The sequence below is a fragment of the Diorhabda sublineata genome, chromosome 8 (genome assembly GCF_026230105.1).
Source record: "Diorhabda sublineata isolate icDioSubl1.1 chromosome 8, icDioSubl1.1, whole genome shotgun sequence".
Taxonomy (NCBI): Eukaryota; Metazoa; Arthropoda; class Insecta; order Coleoptera; family Chrysomelidae; genus Diorhabda; species Diorhabda sublineata.
This window is the reverse complement of record NC_079481.1, coordinates 7,179,673-7,200,822: the sequence shown is the minus strand read 5'-3', so window position 1 is coordinate 7,200,822 and position 21,150 is coordinate 7,179,673. Positions and strand designations below refer to the sequence as shown.

Sequence of the window (21,150 nt, the reverse complement as noted above, 5' to 3'; positions counted from 1 at the left end):
TTTGAGGTTAGAAAAATAAACATGGTTAGAAAGAAAATAGACAACAGAATCCGAGTTTTAATCGAAAATGGGGTTAAACTTGGACACAGGACATTATTTGTAATTGTTGGGGATAAAGGAAAAGATCAAGTAATAAAAAGTAAACAACATTATAATTAGTTATTTATAAATAAAAAATTTTAGGTAGTTATTTTACACCACATGTTGGCAAAGGCAGAAGTTAAAGCCAGGCCAACGGTATTATGGTGTTATAAAAAAGAACTTGGATTTAGCAGTCATAGAAAAAAGCGAATGAAGCAAATTCAACATAAAGTTCAAGCCGGAAAACTAAGTGTTAATGAAGATGATCCATTTGAATTATTCTTAGCTTCTACGAAAATACGATTCTGTTATTATTCGGAAACGCACAAAATCCTCGGAAATACATATGGGATGTGTGTTTTACAAGATTTTGAAGCTCTAACTCCAAATTTACTAGCCAGAACTATAGAAACCGTAGAAGGAGGCGGCTTAATAGTTTTATTACTAAGATCTGTGAACTCTCTTAAACAATTATATACTATGAGCATGGACGTACATCAAAGATTTAGAACAGAAGCCCACCAAGATGTAGTTTGTAGATTTAACGAAAGATTTTTATTGTCGCTAGCATTTTGTAAACGTTCTTTGGTAGTTGATGATCAGCTTTCAGTTCTTCCGATATCGTCGCACAATTTACATGTCAAACCAGTTGAAAATGTACAGGAACTTGATGAAAACGTCACCGAACTCAATGATTTGAAAGAACAGTTAAGGGATACGCAACCAGTGGGAAATTTAGTAAATCTTTGTAAAACTGTCGACCAGGCTAAAGCTCTACTCAAATTTATAGGTAAGATTCTAATATTTTTTCAATTTGATTTATACTAAAAAGTTTTTTTATTGTAGAAGCGATTTCAGAAAAGACTCTCAGATCTACTGTATCACTAACTGCTTCGAGAGGAAGAGGCAAATCTGCAGCTTTGGGATTAGCAGTTTCTGCAGCAATAGCTTTTGGATATTCAAATATTTATGTAACGAGTCCCAGTCCTGAGAATTTGAATACTTTCTTCGAGTTTGTTTTTAAAGGTTTCGACGCTTTGGAATATCAGGAACACATCGACTATGGTTTAATGCAAAGTACTAATCCAGAGTTCAATAAAGCAGTTATTAGGGTTAACGTATTCAGAGAACATCGACAAACTATTCAGGTAAGTTTATTATATTTGTTTATGTATTTATTTTTATGTACGAGGTGTGATCAAAATATATTATGCTTGAATTTGGATTTCTTAAATTGCTTTTATTTTAATTAGTAATTGAGATGAATAGACACCACTGCAACTGCTTTAGTGGGATCGTATTTGCAGTGAAAAATTGATCTTTAACGACATATTAATATCAAAATTAATTAAAATTTGTTTATTGGTGATCCAAAAGTGGAAATGAATCAATAAAAAAAGGAAGGGTTGTATTTGATCCAAAAACATAAAAAAAATGTTCTAGAAGTAAATTTGTTTGTTCACATAGAATGTTAACTGTTAAACAGCTCAATAACATATAAATAGCAAATGAAATGAATGAGAGGTAAATTTTTTTTCAAGACTTTTGACTAATAAATTGAAATAAAAAATAGTGTTTCAATTTGAACAGATGAAAAAAAAATTATGCAGAATTAGCAGTGATTGCTATGGGGAAATAGTGCTGAATCTTGGAAAATACATTATAATTAATTGAAATCTGATTATTGGCAGTTTAAAAGTGGAATTGAGTCAGTAGAATACAAGAAGGGATCAAGACTTTCTTCTAAATCTCAAAAACATATGAGAAAGGGTTTCATACGGATCCATGAAAATCATTTTAACATATAAATTACAAACTAGACATATAGGTGACAAATTTTTACCAAGACTTTTCACTGATGACTATTTAAGCCCTATTTTAACTAGTAGTTAAGGCAAGCAGTGATTGTTGTAACCTTTTTAGTGAAAATAGTACTTGTAGTGAAAAATGATTCTCGAAAAACATTAAGATTGATTAAAACTTGATTATTGGCAATTTAAAAGTGGAATTGAGTCAGTAGAAGGCAAGGAGGGGTCAAAAATATAAGAGAAACTGCTATAAGTTGACCGTTAGAAAGCATAGGCTTTCATATGGATCCATGAAAATCATTGTAACAGACAAATTAGTGCTAAAATTATTTCAAGTCTGATAAACTTATATAAAATCGTGTTCAGTTTAAATAAAATTAAAAAGGTAGATTTTGGATAGTTCTAAAAAGGAAATGTTTTGACACCAATCCTAAAGACCTCTACAGAGCATTATTTATAAAGAAACCTTTCTAGTCATGATATAAATAAATTTTCAGTATATACATCCAACAGACAGTGGGAAACTGTCTCAAGCGGAATTATTAGTAATAGATGAAGCTGCAGCTATACCTCTACCATACGTTAAATCCATGCTAGGGCCTTACTTAGTTTTCTTAGCATCAACAATCAACGGTTACGAAGGAACCGGTAGATCATTATCACTTAAACTATTGAATCAACTAAGGATACAAGCAGCACCGATAGGCGCCAACACAAACGCTGTAAATAAGAAAGATTCCGGTGCAGCTACAGGAAGAACATTACACGAGGTACTATTCTAATATATTTTTTTTAATTACTTTAATTTTCATGAATTATAGGTTTCTTTGAACGAATCGATTCGTTATAAACCAGGAGACGCAGTGGAAACTTGGCTGGTGAAATTGTTATGTCTAGATTCCACGTCGGTTACACCGATTTCATCAGGTTGCCCCCCGCCGGATAACTGTGATTTATATTACATAAATCGTGATACTCTGTTTTGTTACCACAAAGCTTCGGAAGAATTTTTACAAAGGATAGTAGCCTTATATGTAGCTTCGCATTATAAAAATACACCGAACGATCTTCAAATGATGTCTGACGCACCTGCCCACCATCTATTTTGTCTATTAGGCCCTGTAGATCCAAATAGAAGAACTCTACCGGAAGTTTTAGTGATAATTCAAGTTTGCTTGGAAGGTGAAATTTCTAAAAATAGTGTATTGGAAGGGTTTTCTAGGGGTAAGAGAGCATCCGGAGACTTGATTCCATGGACAATAGGGCAGCAGTATCAGGATGCTGATTTTCCTAAATTGGCAGGTGCTAGGATAGTGAGAATAGCCACACATCCGGATTATCAAGGGGTAAGTGAAATAATTATTTATATGAATTATTAATTTATCATATTTTAGATGGGATACGGTGCAAGAGCTTTGGATATCCTTAAGAAATATTACGAATTCAAAATACCGAATTTAGAGGAAGAATCTGAGCTGCCGAAACAAGAAATTGATAATGTAGTTGATTCGGAAGTGGGTTTATTAGAAGAAACTATCGAACCGAGGAAATCTTTACCACCTTTACTTTTTAAATTGAATGAAAGACCTCCGGAGAGATTGGATTATATCGGGGTATCTTTTGGACTGACAGAACAGTTGTTGAAATTTTGGAAAAAAGCTGGGTGGGTTCAAAACTATTTTTATTAGTTTTAGTTTTTATTTTTTTTTATTTTTCAGTTATGTCCCTGTGTATCTTCGACAAACTACGAACGATTTAACTGGTGAACATTCTTGTATTATGTTAAATGTTTTGAATACCGAGGAGATACAAGAAGTGGATTGGTTAGCTGCATATTGGACGGATTTCCGTAGGAGATTCGTTAATTTGTTGGCTTATCAGTTTAGTAAATTTTCACCTAGTTTAGCTTTGGGGGTGCTATCGAATAAAAACATCAAATTGAAAACTAAAGGTTAGTGAAATTTTTTTTTTTCGGGTTGTAAAAATTTTTTATAAATTACTTTTCAGATTTAACTAAAATGGAATTGGATATTCATTTTATGAAGTACGATTTGAAAAGATTGGAAATGTACAGTAACAATTTGGTCGATTATCATCTTATAATGGATTTAATGCCTGCTTTAGCCAAACTGTATTTTTTGAATAATTTGGGGGATGTGCAAATGTCAGCAGTTCAATCGGTAAGCTACTTTGAATGTATATTCGAAGGGGTGACAATACACTGGAACTTGAAGGATTTATTATGACTTTGATTTTGCTTTATTCCGAAGGAACGTCTCTGTAACTATTAGTTCTTTGATCCTTTCTGATATTATTAGGACTTCTGGTATAGTCCCAAGTATAGAGACAAGAGATTCGGTTATGTCTCTTGTTATATGTAACTACATATATATTAGCTTTAGCATTTTTCTTTTAATTATCTCATAAATTTTACTTTTATTTTGTTGTCAAAATGTTTTTGATCCTGCCATTTGTGTTCTTTTTATATAAAACTTTTCTCTTTCGAGTGATTTTTTTGAGATACAAACCGCAATATTATACCAAGGACTAAAAATTATACATATCATTAGTAATTTCACTTTAAATGACAATTTTAATTCTTTATTTTTTTTATATCTCTATACCCTGCCTTTTGGGTTCTTTTTGTACAAAAATTTTCTCTTTAAGGTGATTTGAATATTTAGATGGTAGTCTAGATAATATAAGTCATTAATGATTCAATTAGTGACAATAATGGCCCCTTTTCTGTTTTATTTTGTATTAAAATTGCATTTTGGGTCCTTTTAATATACAAATTGTCCCTTTAGATGATTCTTTCGGTTCTCAGATTGTAATAGAAACCTGTGGATGATTTATCAAAATATTTTGATGATATGTCATTAAGGATTCAATTAATGACAATTATAGCCCCTTTTTTCTTTTATATTGTATTTTAAGTTCCTTTTATACAAAAATTGTCCTTTTGGGTTATACTTTGAGTTGTCGAATTGTAATACAAACCAGTGGATGATTTATCAAAATATATTGATTATATAAGTCATTAATGATCTTTTATGTATTTTTGAACAAAATTTTTCTTTTAGGCGATTCTTCTAGGCCTCGGTTTACAACACAAAACAGTAGATGATTTATCAAAAGAACTAGACTTACCTTCCAGTCAACTTTTAGGTCTTTTTAATCGTTTAATAAGACGTTGTAGTCAGTATCTTACCGGCGCCGTCGAGGAAGATATAGAAAAACGATTCTTACCTATAAAGAACACCGGAGAAGTTAACATGACACCGGTAGCTCAAAGTGTACAAGACGAACTCGAAGAAGCCGCTAAAGAATTGAAGAAGAAACAAAAAAAGGAGTTGGAAAAGTTGAAGAACGAGAATTTGGAGCAGTTCGCTATCAAAGGTGGGGAAGATGAATGGGCGAAAAGTTTGACGGGCAAAGGAAAGAAATCCATTGTAACAATCAAAAGGTATTTTTTTATGATGGTATAAAGAAATTTTGAATCTGATTATGTGTTTTTAGTTCGTCAATTTAAATAGTTTTGACATATTTTGTTTAATTCCAGCGGGGAGAAACGTGTACACGAAACTAATAACGTAGAAGAAGAATTAAACTTGAGTGTTAAAGTTAAGAAGAAGAAGACTAAAAATAAAAATAAAACATTGTAAATAAACAATATTTTTACTGATCTAATACTGTTGAATTTTTTTCTTTGACATAAATCAATGGGATAGTGGATTAAAAATCGGTTAAAAAGGGGTAGAAATAATTTATTACTATATGAGTGTTTTAATATTAAATTACTACATTCACAACATTAATTTAAGTAAAAAAGTACACGTATAAATAAATAAAAATTTTTTTAGTGTGTATATATACCGTGGGTTAAAATTACTACGCTACTATTAAAGTTTTCGAAAAAGAAAATACTTTTTCGGTACTTTATAGATTGTTTTTTTTGTATATATATAAAAAGAGAACATTTTGTTGTCCCACTGTAAAAAATATTCAATATAAAGTACTTAAAGACTAAAAAAAATATATCAAAATACATTGAATTCATCAGTGACCCAAATATATTTTTTACAAAACGATGTTTGATCGGTTTTTATGAATATATATGGGTTTTATACTATAAAAATCGGTGCATGTCTTGAAAAAAGTAATTTTGTACAACGTTGTCAAATTTTTCAAATAGTATGGGTTTCCAAGAACAATGAGGTTATGTTTATATTTAATAGAAAAATATATCTTGGATTTTTAATTTCTCTCAATTTTCCAATTGTTTTAGGAGATTTTTCAATCCAATTTTTAGATATATATTCATTAATTTTCCTTTTTTGACATATTTTGGGTCCTCTCCTAATTTTACAAATATATTTCCTAATTTTCCAGCTTTTCCCATGGTTTTTATGAATTATTTTCTTCCAAGTTTCCATGAAATTTATTAGTTTTCCGGTAAAATTCAATGGTTTTTTTCCTGTTTCTGTATCTTTCAGTTTATCCTTCAAATTTCACATTTTTTTAACTTTCCAAACACGCTTTTCAATTTTCTATATCTTACGGAATTTTCGAATATATTTTCATCAATTTTCCAAGTTTTTTATGAATTATTTTATCCAAATTTACCATATTTCTCTTAATTTTCTGAGGATGTCAGCACATTAATTTTTTTGTTAGGAATTTCAAATTTTTCGGATTACAGAACATTCCAGAGCTTCCCGTTTTACACACTTTTCCAATTTTTCAGCCAAAATCCCACCATTTTCCACAAAGTGTAGGTTTTCCCTCAATTTTTAAGTATTTCTCTTAATTTTACGAAATTTTCAAAATTTCCACATTTTCCAAGGTTATTTTATTCAAATTTCCATGAATTTTATTAGTTTTTCGGCAAATTTTGATTTTTATGTTGTGGTTTGAAATTTTTTCGAATTTCAGAAACTTCCAGAGTTTCTCATTTTCGACATTTTCCCAATATTTCGAGTGAAATCTAATGATTTTCTACATTTCCCACATATTTTAGGGTTTTTCCCATTCCAACTATTTTCCGATAATTACTAATTTTTCAACTTTTCTCAAGGTTTTCATGAATTATTTTGTTCAAATTTGCATGAATTTTAGGAGTTTTTTGGCAGTTTTCAAATTTATTGAATATCAGAATCTTACAAGAAGCTTTTCATTTTCAAAATTTATCGAATTTTCCAGCCAAAATTTTTTCAATCAACTTCTCAACAATTTTTCCAATTACTTCACAGAATTTTCAAAAATGTTCCCTCTTTATTAAACTTCTCCTCATATTTCCAAGAGTTATTCAAATTTTTTGGTGATTTCAATGTTTTCACCACGTACAACGTTGCCAAATATTATTACTTTCCTCATACACCACTTATTTTGGAAAAACAAATACAAATAGGTCACTACGTTATTGGAAATATTGAGCACGTATATAAAACTAAAAACAATTGGTCGTTTTCTTTTTGGCACACCAACTGCTTATCAAAAACATTTCCACAAAAAAATTTTCATTATTTCGAATGGTTATTAGAGAAGCTCAAAGTAGAGATCAAACATTTACCATAATTAAAGCATTTGTCAACTGACTAGACGTCGTATGATTTTTTTTTGTGATTATGTCAAATTATGACAGAAAAAAATCATGAAAAGCAGTTGAATTGAAATTTGATATACGGAAAAAATCTTACTTCCATTTCTAATATACCTTAAAAACTACATTTTTCCACGTATTGCTTTTTCTTTAAGAATACACGAAGCTAATTTCATATACATATATAAATATTTATATAAAAAAGAAGAAATTGATTATATAAGTTTAGGCGCATACTGTATATAAAGTAAAAAAAAACATTTCAGCGTTTTACTATACGAGGGGAACATTGAATTTTGTTATGGGGATTGAAAAATTAAAATTACGAGGGGGATCTTCAGTTTTGTAATATGGATTGAAAGCTTTTAAATACCAGGGGGATCTTGAAGTTTGTTTTATATTAATCGAAACATACTGTGAAAAACTTCAAATATTTAAAAAATAATTATTTGTTATACGAGGGGTACGTTGATTTTGTTTTATGAAACCTACGAAATACGAGGGGGATATTGTAGTTGGTTATAGGAATAGAAAGCTTTGAAATACGAGGGGGATCTTGAAGTGGAACAATAAATCTTTGAAAAATTAGACGAAAAACATTTCAGTGTTTTGCTATATAAGGGGGACCTTGAATTCTTTATAGGGATTGATAGAATATAAATACGAAGGGGATCTTTATGTTTGTTATATTAAATGAGCTGTGAAATACCAGGGGGGTTCTTGAAATTTGTTTTAAGAGTAGAAAGCTTTGTATGAGCGAAGATTTTTTCCGCATTTATCTTATAATTGATTTTTTTTGTTTACTATTGATATTAATGCTAATTAACGGTTGCTATGTTATTTTTGGTTATGGGACGTTCTGATTTTTTTAAATAGTTGTCTTGATTTTAGTATACATAATTTTTTTACCAATTATACAGGTTTTCACGATTTTCCAAAAATTTTGGAGTCATTTCAGTGTTTTCACGTATGTACCACATTTTCCAATCATTTTTCTCAATTTTAACGGGGATTTCGGAATATTTTCCCCTAATTATTGACAATATTATAAATTAAATATTAGTATATATTGGTTCCTTCATAATTGAAGTGATAAACTTATATATTTTACCAAATTTTGATGAAAATCCTACTGACTGCGCCATTTATCTTCACTTTTCGTCCTTTTGCCAAAAATAACCATAACAAACCATTTTTTTTTTTAAATTGTACCTATCTACAATGTCCTTTTATATAAAAAGATGAAAGATAATTGTAATTAATATAAAATAGGAAAAAATGAATCAGGCTGTGAGTGTTTTTCAGTTATTACAAAATGTTACTCCGGATACAACATCTTTCGAATAAATTTTAAATATAATATTAATATTTAGCTATTTTTTTGTCAATTTTTTTGCAGTATTTTATTCCAACCATTCTTTCTCGTCCACCCCTTCCATGGTGTCTTGCTCTAGGGTCAGGTTGACTTGCAATTTATTGCTGACTGATCTTTTTATCTGAATAAAGAAAAAATTTGAAAAAAAATTTAATTTTGATTTTAAACGTAATTGTGTGACAACTTTGAAGGATTTTTATTGTAGTTCAACTTGCAATAAGGATTAGAACACACCCCTCCTGGTAAACCCACCCCAAAGTAGATGAGACTGCTTTTGGACAAGAAAAAAGGACTTTTCTACCAAAAAATTACGAGGGAGTACAATATTTACCAAAAAATCCATGAATTAGACTACGAATTCTACAGATTTAGCACAAAGTGACTATTTTTTGCTTTCAAATCTTAATGGGTAGGTCCGGAAAAAAAATTCGACTCTGTAGAAGACTAACGGGTCTTCAAAAGTAATTATAAATGTATAAGTGTGACAACTTTGAAGGATTTTTGTTCAAGTTGAACTACAATATGGATTAGAACACACCCCTTCGGGGTAAAACCACCTCAAAGTAGGTGAGACTGCTTTTGGACAAGAAAAAAGTACTTTTCCACCAAGAAAATACAAAGTTGTACTACTTTTATAAAAAATCCCTCTGATTAGGCTATATATTCTCCAGATTTAGGCCAAACTGACTATTTTTCGTTTCCAAATCAAAATGAGTAGGTCGGGAAAAAGATAATCGATTCTACAGAAGATTTTTAGAATTTCCAGGATCTTCATTGATAAGGAAACACTGCTCATATAAATAACCATCTGTCATTCGACTAATGTCAAAATTTAAATGTTGTTTTTACACAGTTTTAATTCACGAATCGATAAAAGTTTCTTATTAAAACCTCTTCGGAATTAATTATAAACGTAATTCTATGACAACTTCGAAGGATTTTCGTTGTAGTTTAACTGAAATATGGATAAGAATACACCCCTCGGGGTAAATCGACCCTAAAGTAGACGTGACTCCATGAATTACGCTACAGATTTAGTTCAAATTAACTATTCCTTGGTTACAAATATGCATAAACAGCTGAGGAAAAGAGATTTGTTTCCGATACCTATTTTGATTACTTCTACAGATTTTTTTATTGAAAAAAAAAGAAAATAAGGAAAAAACTTTTGTCATAATGTATAGGGCTGAAATAGAATATGTATTTCGAGAAATTTGGGAAATAAAACGATTTCCAATTCAAAAAACTCAGTTTCGTTCAAAAAGATATCATGAACTATTAATCGATTCTCCCTCGTACATAAAAATATTTTTGGTACGATAAAGGTGATAAATGCTTTTTCTGTATATAACTTGGCGATACTGAAGGATTTTGAAAATTTATTCGTTAAGTAGACAAAATAATTAAAAAACAATTCTTACTTCGTCTTGTTTATTCTTAACGTCACTGACGTCGACGTCCCAACCGACTTTACCATGATTAAGACCTATAAAAGGACTAGATGCGGATTTATTTATTGTCCTTTCCGCACCACTATTCGCCTGGCCCTGGGATTCCGATACTACAACAGAACGGACATTTTTAGGTTATTTTCGACCGTATTTTTCAGTTTAAGGCACTCATTTTTCAAAAAAAAATAGCAAAAAGTTTTAAATACTTACATAATTCCATTCCTTCGGGCTGCAAACTTATTTTTTGTGGTAGCTTCTCTTTTCCATTGAACCAGTCCAAGCTGGACATTGTCGGGCTCCAAGTTACCCTAGTTGGGGGGAATAAATCGTCTTGGAAGAGATCCGTCTAAACAAAAAGCATAATCATTTAGATAAATCAACTTAGTTCAAACTTTTGTTTCTTATCTAACTTCATGAGCATTAAGTTCCACTTTATTCTCCAGATTTAGTGCCATACGACTTGTGGTTCTTCGAAAAAATAAAAATAATGTACTAAAAGAGAGACGTTTTGATACCATCCTTGACATTGAATCAATGTCGATAAGAGACTATTTGCTGTTAATAGCCTTTTTGTCTACCTATATCCACCTTATTCACCAGATTCAGTGCTATACGACTTATGGTTTTTCGAAAGAAGCGAAAAGATACTAAAAGGCAACTTCTAGCCACAAATCGTTATCGATTCAAGACTTTTTGGACATTAGAAATCTTTCGGTTTACCTATATCCACTTTATTTACCAGATTTAGTGTTATAGGACTTATGGTTCATGGAAAAATGGAAGAATGTACTAATAGAGAAACTTTTTGGCACTATTTCTCACTTTTAGTCTCAATTCGTTTTCTATTCGAGGCTTTTTGGATGTTACAAGACTTTTATTCATCTTATTCGCCAGATTTAGTGCCGTAAGACTTCTGGTTCTTTCGAAAAAAAAAAAATATGCTTAAAGAAGAACTTTTTGACATAATTCCTCATATTTAACCACAGTTCGTTTTCGATTCGAAGCTTATTGGATGTTACAAGTCTTTCTGTCTACCTTATCCATCTTATTCGCCAGATTTAGTGCCATAAGGCTTCTGATTCTTTCGACAAATCAGAAAATAAGCTCAAAGGGAAACTTTTTGACACAATTCCTCACTTTTAGTCACAATTCGTTTTCGATTCGAGACTTTTTGGATGTTACAAGGCTTTTATCCATCTTATTCGACAGATTTAGTGCCGTAAGACTTCTGGTTTTTTTGAAAAATCAAAAAATAAGCTCAAATTGAAACGTTTTGATATTTAGAAAGCCACAAAATATAGTCAATCAGAAAGAAACCTCCCGGGTTTAGATAAAACGTGTATTGCTAACCAAGGGCAGTCTTTTGTAACAAATTTTAAATGTATCCTTTGATCGCACCTGGTTCATCATTCCAAAAGCTGTGAACAATGATTTCAAAAATTAAAAAAAAGTGTATCAAAAAGAAGTATTCGACAGGGTAGTATTCTTGAACCCCTATAATATACTAAAAGTACTCCCAGAGAAAAAGAAGATTTAGGGTTAGTTTATGATGTTTTTCTAAATTATTTAAAACTGAATAACTTTATATGAAAAAATAATCGATTTTAAAGGATCGAAATTAATAATTATATTCAATTATATGAGGAGGAAACTATTTAATCGAAATATTTAAAAATCGAGTTGATTTAACAATAAAATAAACAAAGATTACCTTAATTCTGGGTACCGTAAACGACAAAGGTTCAATGGAATTATTGGTAAGTCGAAAAGCTTTGGCGAATTCAACATTCGATACATCACAGACATTTTTCGGAAGAAACGATAAACCTTGATGCAGAGAAGTGCATCTGTGATGACTCAAAGGACAGATGAACGGTTGTTCTTCGGTTATTTCGAAAGCGTATACAGTCGAATCGCCCTAAAATAAAAAAAAAGTATAATCATAACATCGATTCGATGGAGTTACTCACTTTTCCTGTAACGAACAAAGTCGAACTGTCCTCATCATAATGGGGAATCAGAATAGCAGGAGAAACGTCCAAACCGATAGTATTCAAAGGATTGATGAGATTGTCCGATTTGTAAACGTAAATCTGTCGTTCGGATACTTTATCGAAACCGGTTGCTACTACAAAATGACCGTCCAAAGCCCAAGTGATCCTGGCTCCTCGGTTCCCTTCGGGACCTTTACCTTCCCTTACTGGATATTCGTTAGCTCGAGGTTTGTATATGCGGATTTTACTGTCTTTGCTAGCTGTCGCACAATAAGAACCGCACGGCGACCAAGCGAAACTGAAAATTTGATCCGTGTGTCCTTTTAACACGATTTTTTCCGTTAAAGTACTCAAATCCCATAATTTGATCGTCATATCGTAGGAGCCTACGAAAATTATAAAAATAACTGTTTTTAAGGACTTATAATGAATTATTACCGGAAGCTAAAACGTCCTTTGCCGTTGGATGGAATTTGACAAAATAAATTTTATCGGAATGAGCGTTGAATTCTTCATCCGCTTCGTTTGTTTGTTCCGTAAGACCGTTCTCTGGAATTCTCCATAATTTAATGACGCCGTCGTCGCAAGCGACCGCCAATCGTTTCGTATCGAACGGATCCCATGCGAAATCCATGACGTTGTTACCGTGAACTAAGGCGGGAATTACACCGTCCGGTAACCGTCCCGTTTTATTTACTTCGAATACGGCGATTTTACCTCCAGGTCCGCTTAGAGGTACGGCCACTCTTTCTGGATTAGCTACAACCATAAAAAAGTGATTTAAACGAAACAGGGATTGATATATACAGTACAGATAGAAAAACCGGGATAAACCTGCAGTGGTCAGAAATAATCATTTCTGAAACCCATTTCCATATAATATTCTTAAATTGAAGCTTTCCTAGACTCTATTAAGCATCATTTCCTAGAAATTTGTAAGAATCCTTTTTGGATTCCTTTTCCAGCTACTCTCTTCATACCGGAGAGATCCCAAAGTACTAAATTGAATCCCAAGGTCTCCAAAATCAAATAAGGACGAAAATACCATCCAGATGTTCACTTACTGACCATATTTTCCAAAGAATTTGAAAGAATCCTTTTTGTATCCCATTTTTTCAAACTAAATTGAATCCCAAGGTCTCCAACTTCAAATAAGGACGTAAAAATCATCCAGATGTTTATTTACTAGCCATAGTTTCCAAACGATTTGTAAGGATCCTTTTCCAAATATTCTTTACAAGCTAGACGCGTTCCTAGATCCTAAATTGAATCCCAAGGTCTCCAAATGCAAACAATACATGAAAAATCTATCCGAATATAATGTTACTTTGTGCAATTTCAAAGGAAATTCAAATTATCCTTTTAGAATCCCTTTACCAGCACTTTGAGTATTCCTAGATTCTCAATTGGATCCCAAGAACACCAAATTCAAACATAGATGAAAAAACCATCCAGTTAGTGTCCTAATGAGTGAAATGTCCAATTGAATTTGGAGAATCTTTTTCAGAATCCATTACTAGATGTTCTCACTAAACTGGAGATCCTCCTTTCTTCTTAAATTAATCCCAAGGTGTCCAAATCGAATCCCAAAGTCACCAAATATAAATAAGGATGAAAAAACTATCCAGGTATTCGTAAAAATGATCCGGACGTATAGTTTTCAAAGTAGAAGCGCTCCTACATCCCTAATTGAATCCCAAGGACACCAAAATATTAGAAAAAGTTATCCCGGTACTAAAAATTTTCAAAGGAAGAAATCCTTTTTTCTATGTACTTTCTATTGAACTAAACGGTGTTGATGATCTAAATCAAATTGAGATGAAAATGATGACGGTTACCTTGGAATCCATCACATTCACCGGGTATTTGTCTACTTAGATTCCTGATGTTTTCAATATGGAACGATTTGTGTAACGGAGTACCTTTTAAATGTCTAAATTTCGAAACCCGACCTAAAAATAAAAAACATAATTAAAAAAAAATAAAAATATATTTGTATATTATTACGGTACCGAAAACAGTGGAGGTTCTTTTTGGTGTTGGTACAGACACTTCCGATTTCCTCATTCCAACCGGATCCATTGATTGCTGTTTAGCTATCGGCATACTTTTTCTATTGTTATCATCTTTCAAAACATCATCGGTATTTTTACGATTTTTTAATGAATCTTTTCGTCTAAGCATCACCGGGGAATTTTCCTTTTTATCCGAACCTTGTTCTTGTACAGTCATAGACCTAATTCGAAGGATAATATTTGAAAATTTCACTTTTCGGATACTAACATAGCTTTTAACAAGATCAAACATCCAATAAACTCACCTATTTTCGTACAATTTTCTCCTTTCGGCGATACTAGCCCTCTGCAATGATCCCCTTTCGAAATCAACAGAATCCATTTCTTCCGGATCATTTTCTTTGGAATTAGATTTTTCGAATAATTTTCTACGTTCTGCGGTACTTGGAGTTTTCGGTACGTAGCCAGAATCGCTGCTAGCTTCTTCTTCTCCACTAGAAGCAGATTTTCCGTTACCGGATTCTGATTTCAAATTCGATTCTTCGGTTTTTATATTAGATGCATCCGGTACTTCTTTTTCTTGATTTATCGTTGTCGGTACAGCCGGTACTGAAAATACTTTAGAAAAAGTGTTTTCGGGGTCGTTGAGGTTCGGTGGGGTAAACGGTTTCGGACCCAATCGTGGCTAAAAAATATTAAAATATATAATTAAAAATAAATAAAATAAAAACCAAAAATCAAATGTAAATAAGCAAACGCATGCTGTGAAATTTTTTAATATGTACAAAAAAAAGCAAAAAAATTCAACAAGAATACAAAAAAAAAATGAAATTGCAACTGAGCAGAGCGAAAAATCACACAGTGATTATCTACAAATAAAAAACGAATCGTAACACTGGAAATAACCTTGTATCCACCGGAGGCAGGTGCGATGGGGCTAACAGAAGTAACAACGGGGGCGCAACTGTTTGTACGAGGTCTAGCAACGGGTTTAGGTACATTAGCATCATCGATTGATTGGGAATCACAAATTGAACTTGTTCTCGATGTCCTCGGTAAAGGTTTAGGGGGAATTATAGAAGTTATCTACGAAAATTTTTCCATTCGAGGTTATGTTCAATTTTTTTTAATCAAAATACAACATTTATAAAACTAATCAATACTGTACGAGTGAAGTAGTTCAAATATAACCGTAGCTTGTTTTGTTTTAAACTCGGTGATTTTTTTTTGTTTTAGTGTTTCAAATTTTTTTTTGGTTATAATGAAAAATTTCCGGATAAAGTTGAATGAAAAGTCATTTTCTAAATGATTTATGGGTGAAAGTTAATCAAAAATTAGTGAAGGCTACAGAGTGACATTCTTTTAAACGTTTTTATGGGTCTAAACAATATATACGAGGTGCGTGAGAAAGGTTACAACACATATATTTGTTATACCGTTCAAAGTAGTTCATTTGAAAATCTAAACATGTAACAAAAGTTGTTTTCAAATTGGTGTGACTTTTGACTGATCGGTGACATTCTTTTAAACGTTTTTATGGGTCTAAACAGTATATACGAGGTGCGCGAGAAAAGTTACAACACAGATATTTGTTATACCGTTCAAAGTAGTTCATTTGAAAATCTAAACATGTAACAAAAGTTGTTTTTAAATTGGTGTGACTTTTAACTGGTCGGTGACATTCTTATAAACGTTTTATGGGTCTAAATAATATATACGAGGTCCGTAATAAAAGTTACAAGACTTATTTCCCATTTGAAAAATATTATACCGTTCAAAGTAGTTTATTTGAACATCTAAACATGTAACAAAAGTTGTTTTTAAACTAGTGTGACTTTTAAATTATTGATCACATTCTTTTGAACGTTCCAATAAGATTCAAAAGTATATACGAGGTGTACCAGAAAAGTTATAAGAAATATTTTCCATTTAAACTATGTTATAACCTTCAAAGTAGTTTATTTGAACATTTTTAAGCTGGTGTGACTGTTAACTGGTCGGTTACATTCTTTAGAACGTTTTTATGGGTTTAAAAAGTATATACAAAGTGTGGGAGAAAAGTTACAAGCTTTTACGATGAAGATGCTGAATTAGTGAAATTTCCTAAAAACATTGCAGAGAAACTACCAAAAATGGCAATTTTTCACTCTAGGATACAAAAAAAACATCTGATAAGATTCTTACCATTCTAAAAACGGTATGCAATCGATGGTAGTGAATCAAACGACGAAAAACGTACGGATTTGGTGTCAATGAACCACAAAGAAGTTTTTGGTCGATCTAGATGAAGCTTTGACTTGTGAGATAGACAATTAAAATTACAAATTTAAATATTTTTAAATTTAAAAAATGTGATTTTGGTTCAATATTTTTGTTAATTTTTGATATTTTTATAAAAAGATCATATTATACCATAGCAATAGATTGTCGGATTAAAAAAGTTGTATCGTATTAATTAATCAACGACTATGTCCCTTTATAGTCACCAATATACGAAGGACCTTCAAAATTATTCCAAATAACCAAAAAATAGATTATTAAAGTTATTTAGACCCACTTATGTTTAATTAATTTATGAAATAGAAAATCAATATCAATTAATTACCTTTTCTAATTCATTATCGTTGATTTTTGCATTAATATCATTATTTTCTTCTTCGATCTGTTTATTATCCTTCTCGAAATCCTTGATCAATCCCTTAACAGGATGAAGATCAACCTTTTGTGGCGTCGATTTCGTTTTTTGTGGTTCCGGTTTAGAATGCAATTTAAGATTGTTGTAGTCTTCTCGCATTTGTTGTATACTACCCCTATGTACCTAAATACAACATTATTACAACAATAAATTCATTCCAAACTGAAAAAATTGAAAATAACTATGGACACGTTGGAAAAAAAAAATTTTCTATTCATGTTATCAGTATGTTGATAGAGAAAAACTTACGACTATTGGTTCCTCTCCATTTTCGCGTTTGGCTGGATCTAAAGACATTTTTTGTAAAGGAACGTTTTTTCCTTGGAACCAATCAGTCGATACTAGTTCTGTTATATAACCTGGAGTGTCTGGATAGATATCCGAATGAAAGTCCCTGAATAAAATAAATAAAATGTTTTGATCTCGTTAAGAATGGCAATAGAGTTGAAACTAGCGGCTAAAGGGCCGAGTTGAACGTGAAAAACTCAAAAATTGATTCTGAAAGACCCCAAAAGACTACCAAAAGACTTAATCTCGGTTTTCATATCAATTTTTTTCATCACTTTAGTAGTTTATTACAAAAAAATAATAAACATGCTCGAAGCTTATTTATTCTTGCCTTGAATCATACCTAGACATTTATTAATTGAGAAAAAATTAAATTTCTCAGTATTAATTTATACAGGGGTTGTTATGAAATAAAGATATACACTTTTAGATAAATAAGTGTTAAATAGCTATTGCACAAATTTATTCAACAAAATCTAATTTTTTTCGATAAATAAATGTCTGAGGGTAATTCAAGGAAAGAAACAATAAAATTCGAGCACATTTTCTATTATTTTTATGAAATAAACTGGTCCAAAATGTAATAAACATATAATACTTCTGCAACAGCCCCTGTACATGTTAATCCTGTGAAATATAATATTTTTTGATAAAAAAATGTCTGACGATTAATAAAAGAAATAATCAGTACACTCCAAGCATGCATTTCATTTTTTTAAATAAAAAAAGTGATCCTGCATGTATTAAACATATAATACTTCTGAAATAACCCCTGTACATGTTATTTCTGTGAGATATAGCATATTTTTGATAAATAAATATCCGAGGATTAATCAAGGAGAGGAGCAATAAAATCGAACACGTTTTCTATTATTTTTATAAAAGAAACTGGTCCAAAATGTATTAAATATGTAATACTTCTGAAACAACCCCTGTACATATTAATCGTTCCCCTTCTATTTTTTCTGGAGCGAAAACGGTCCTGAATGTCCTTCAGCTCCAATTGCACGCACTTAGTGAATAAATTCAGGTTTATTCAATTATAAAACAACAGTTAACGCTTTTCTATGTAAACGTATCATTAGAAATAAATAAAATACCATTATTCAATTTGATTTGTTATATTAATAACAAATAACAACAATTCTCACCTGTATGTTTTTCTAGGTACTTGATAAGTCACTGGAATTACGGAAGAACTGGTCAGTTGCAATATTCTGTTAACTTCTCCCTGCATTATATTTAAAGCACGTTTCGGTACTAAACAGACCCCTTTTGTTTGTTCCCCGGAATGTCTTATACCTTCTATAAAATAAGGATCCTTGTCGGTCACTTCCATGTACATAATGGTTGTATCCCCTAAAAAAAAACGAATTATATGGTAACTAACTAATATTATTATAAATAATTATCTAACTCACCTTTTCCAGCTAAAAAGAGCATACCGGTATCAGCATCATACAACGGGATCAATATACCAGTAGAACAATCTAATTCTAAAGTCTTTTCAGGTTCGCATATATTACGAAGGTCCCTAATTATCACCTGTCTTAATCTCTGAGCATCGAATCCTGTCGTTAAAATCTTATTTTGTTCACCGAGCCAAACTACTTTGGAATCTTTAATTCCCGGGTGGGAATTTGTCGATTTTATACAGGATGATTCTAATCTAGGGTCTACAATTCGTACCTTGAAAGACAATTCATTGACAAATGGTTCATCATTTACCAATAATTTTATTACTAACCCACTAGGACACAGCGTTTCATATAAGCAGCATTCGATTTGAAATTTAATAAGTCCTATATTATATGGTGCTACCAAAAAACGCTTATCTACATTTATTAGACCCCTTTAAGTGCGATACCTCCAGGTTTTACCACAGATTGCAGGAAATTCAACAATACAGATATCAAAAAAGAGAGGGTCTTTTAAATGTAATGCTCCAAGGTTTTAACATAAATCCCAGGCAATACAGATGAAAAATTTGATTATTTTTACACTCAAAAGAGAATTTAGCAAATTTTTGTGTGTTTGTGGTACTGCAGGAAACCATCTGAAGTATGACAATTTTCTTTCCAATTTGATAAATTTAATAATTAATTTTTGTCCTAGGCACCATTGTCCTTATAATAAAAAGAAACATCCGCATAGGATCATCAATAAAAGACAATTTAGAAACAAAAAACAACTTTAAAATAATCATTGAAATACTATGAACTAAAAATATCTGTAAATATAAAAAAAATATAGCAAGAAGTATAAAAGTCTCAAAATAAATAAAAATAGGTGAAATTATTGAATAAACCAAACAATTAGGACACAATGAAGTTAAAAAATTTGAAATATAAAACATTAATAACATTATACATGATAAATCATCATGATTTTAGATATTTTTATATAAAATGAGTATAAAGTCAAAACATTAATTTTCATCTTTTATTTTAAACTGATTTTCTATCAAAAGTAACCAAAAACCAAGAAAATTATCAAAAAAAAACATATAAAAAGATGTAGGAAGTAAAAAGTTGTAGAAAATTAAGGTTAAATCAATTTTTTTGTATTTCCTTTAATGACAGATGAATTTGAGAAGAAATTTAATAAAAAAATGCAATTAAATCTTGATATTAGTGGAATGAGGTTTTAAACTATATGTATTAGTAAAAAATTTCTTGCAATAAAAAACCTTTTTTATAATGAAAGCCATCAATTTAGTCTTTTAATTGAGCAGCAGTAACACAAGAATCCCTTAAAATTAGATTTTCAACTAAATTATAGTTCAAAAGGTGCCAAATGAGATAAACGCCACATCTAACAAAGTTGATTAATCCTTGATTCTATATAAAACAAATTTTTTTCAAGATATTTATTCATATTACTCACTTGTTTATCTTTTGCTGAGGTAGCCAGTAGTGTTCCATCCCTTTTCCAACTAACAGATTGGATTACTTCTGAGGCATCAGAATTTGAAAACAATTCTTGTTCTGTGAGTAAATCCCATAAGGTTAAAGTAGTGAAAGAAGTGGAATGAAGAAGAAAATCGGCCGTCGGATGGAAACCAACTAATTCTACTCTACGTTGTTTATGAGAAAAAGTAGATTCTGCATTACTAAGCGATTCCTAAAAATTATGATAAACGTTAATTATTAAAATAATTGATTCTTATAACTCACTTGTAAGCCTTCTTTAGGAATGTTCCATATTTTTACTAAGCAGTCTTGAGAACCTGTAGCTAAAAGTCCGTCGTGGAATGGCGAAAAAGAAATATCAGTCACAGTATCAGAATGAGCGTGCAGAAGAGGTAATAATTTTCCTTTTCTGCCGTAATCATCTAAGGGGAGCACAGCCAAACTAGACCCCGAGTGGTCCCAATTAAATGCCATGAATTTAGCAGAAGCAGCAATATTGTTTCCATAAGTTTGATAGGAACCCACACTGATATCTCGAACATAATTTTCGGGTTTAGGGACAATAGGGGCAGCATTTTTGTATTTACTCGCTTTAAATCTCCACGCCATGATTTAAATTTTCTCACTTACATAAAATTTGTATACCTAATAAGGAATATACTATGTAAATAGGATAAATATTATTAAATATACTTCAGTTTTGGTTCTACTATATATACTTAATAGTAATTAATAATATTAGTACTTAAACTATAATTGGGCGTAATTTGAATTATTAAATTGATTTAAAATGAATCAACTTTCGTTCTATACGCCCATCACCGGGAAAGCTTGACACTTCTGTCGGTCAAACAAAAAACATATGTCAAAAATCAAAACAATGTCATACAAAGCTGCGATCCGTATCTCATCCGATTAAATAAATAAAA

At 31.2% G+C, this 21,150-nt stretch overlaps 2 protein-coding genes across 4 annotated transcripts; one reads left to right on the top strand and one right to left on the bottom strand.

Annotated features, from left to right (window-relative positions):
* LOC130447361 (RNA cytidine acetyltransferase) lies at positions 1-7,391 on the top strand. Of its 2 annotated transcripts, none has more exons than XM_056784136.1 (10): positions 1-129; positions 184-871; positions 928-1,229; positions 2,387-2,659; positions 2,711-3,235; positions 3,284-3,552; positions 3,608-3,840; positions 3,897-4,069; positions 4,973-5,355; positions 5,452-7,391. In XM_056784136.1, exons 1-10 carry the CDS (start codon positions 22-24, stop codon positions 5,552-5,554), a joined length of 3,057 nt encoding a protein of 1,018 aa, XP_056640114.1. In that variant the 5' UTR covers positions 1-21; the 3' UTR covers positions 5,555-7,391. The 2 variants fall into 2 exon arrangements, with proteins under 2 accessions (XP_056640114.1, XP_056640115.1); XM_056784137.1 differs by having other exon boundaries at positions 5,409-5,579.
* LOC130447360 (coronin-7) lies at positions 5,640-21,074 on the bottom strand. Of its 2 annotated transcripts, XM_056784134.1 has the most exons (16): positions 20,486-21,074; positions 20,196-20,432; positions 18,731-18,998; positions 18,461-18,668; positions 17,271-17,415; positions 16,932-17,144; positions 15,233-15,412; positions 14,632-15,011; positions 14,324-14,547; positions 14,150-14,263; positions 12,750-13,070; positions 12,288-12,697; positions 12,029-12,235; positions 10,528-10,663; positions 10,288-10,427; positions 5,640-8,987 (listed from the first exon to the last, which is right to left on the bottom strand). In XM_056784134.1, the coding sequence occupies exons 1-16, from the start codon at positions 20,828-20,830 to the stop codon at positions 8,895-8,897; spliced, it is 3,621 nt and encodes a 1,206-aa protein (XP_056640112.1). In that variant the 5' UTR covers positions 20,831-21,074; the 3' UTR covers positions 5,640-8,894. The 2 variants fall into 2 exon arrangements, with proteins under 2 accessions (XP_056640112.1, XP_056640113.1); XM_056784135.1 differs by lacking the exon at positions 15,233-15,412.
* Between the last annotated feature and the right edge of the window lie 76 nt (positions 21,075-21,150).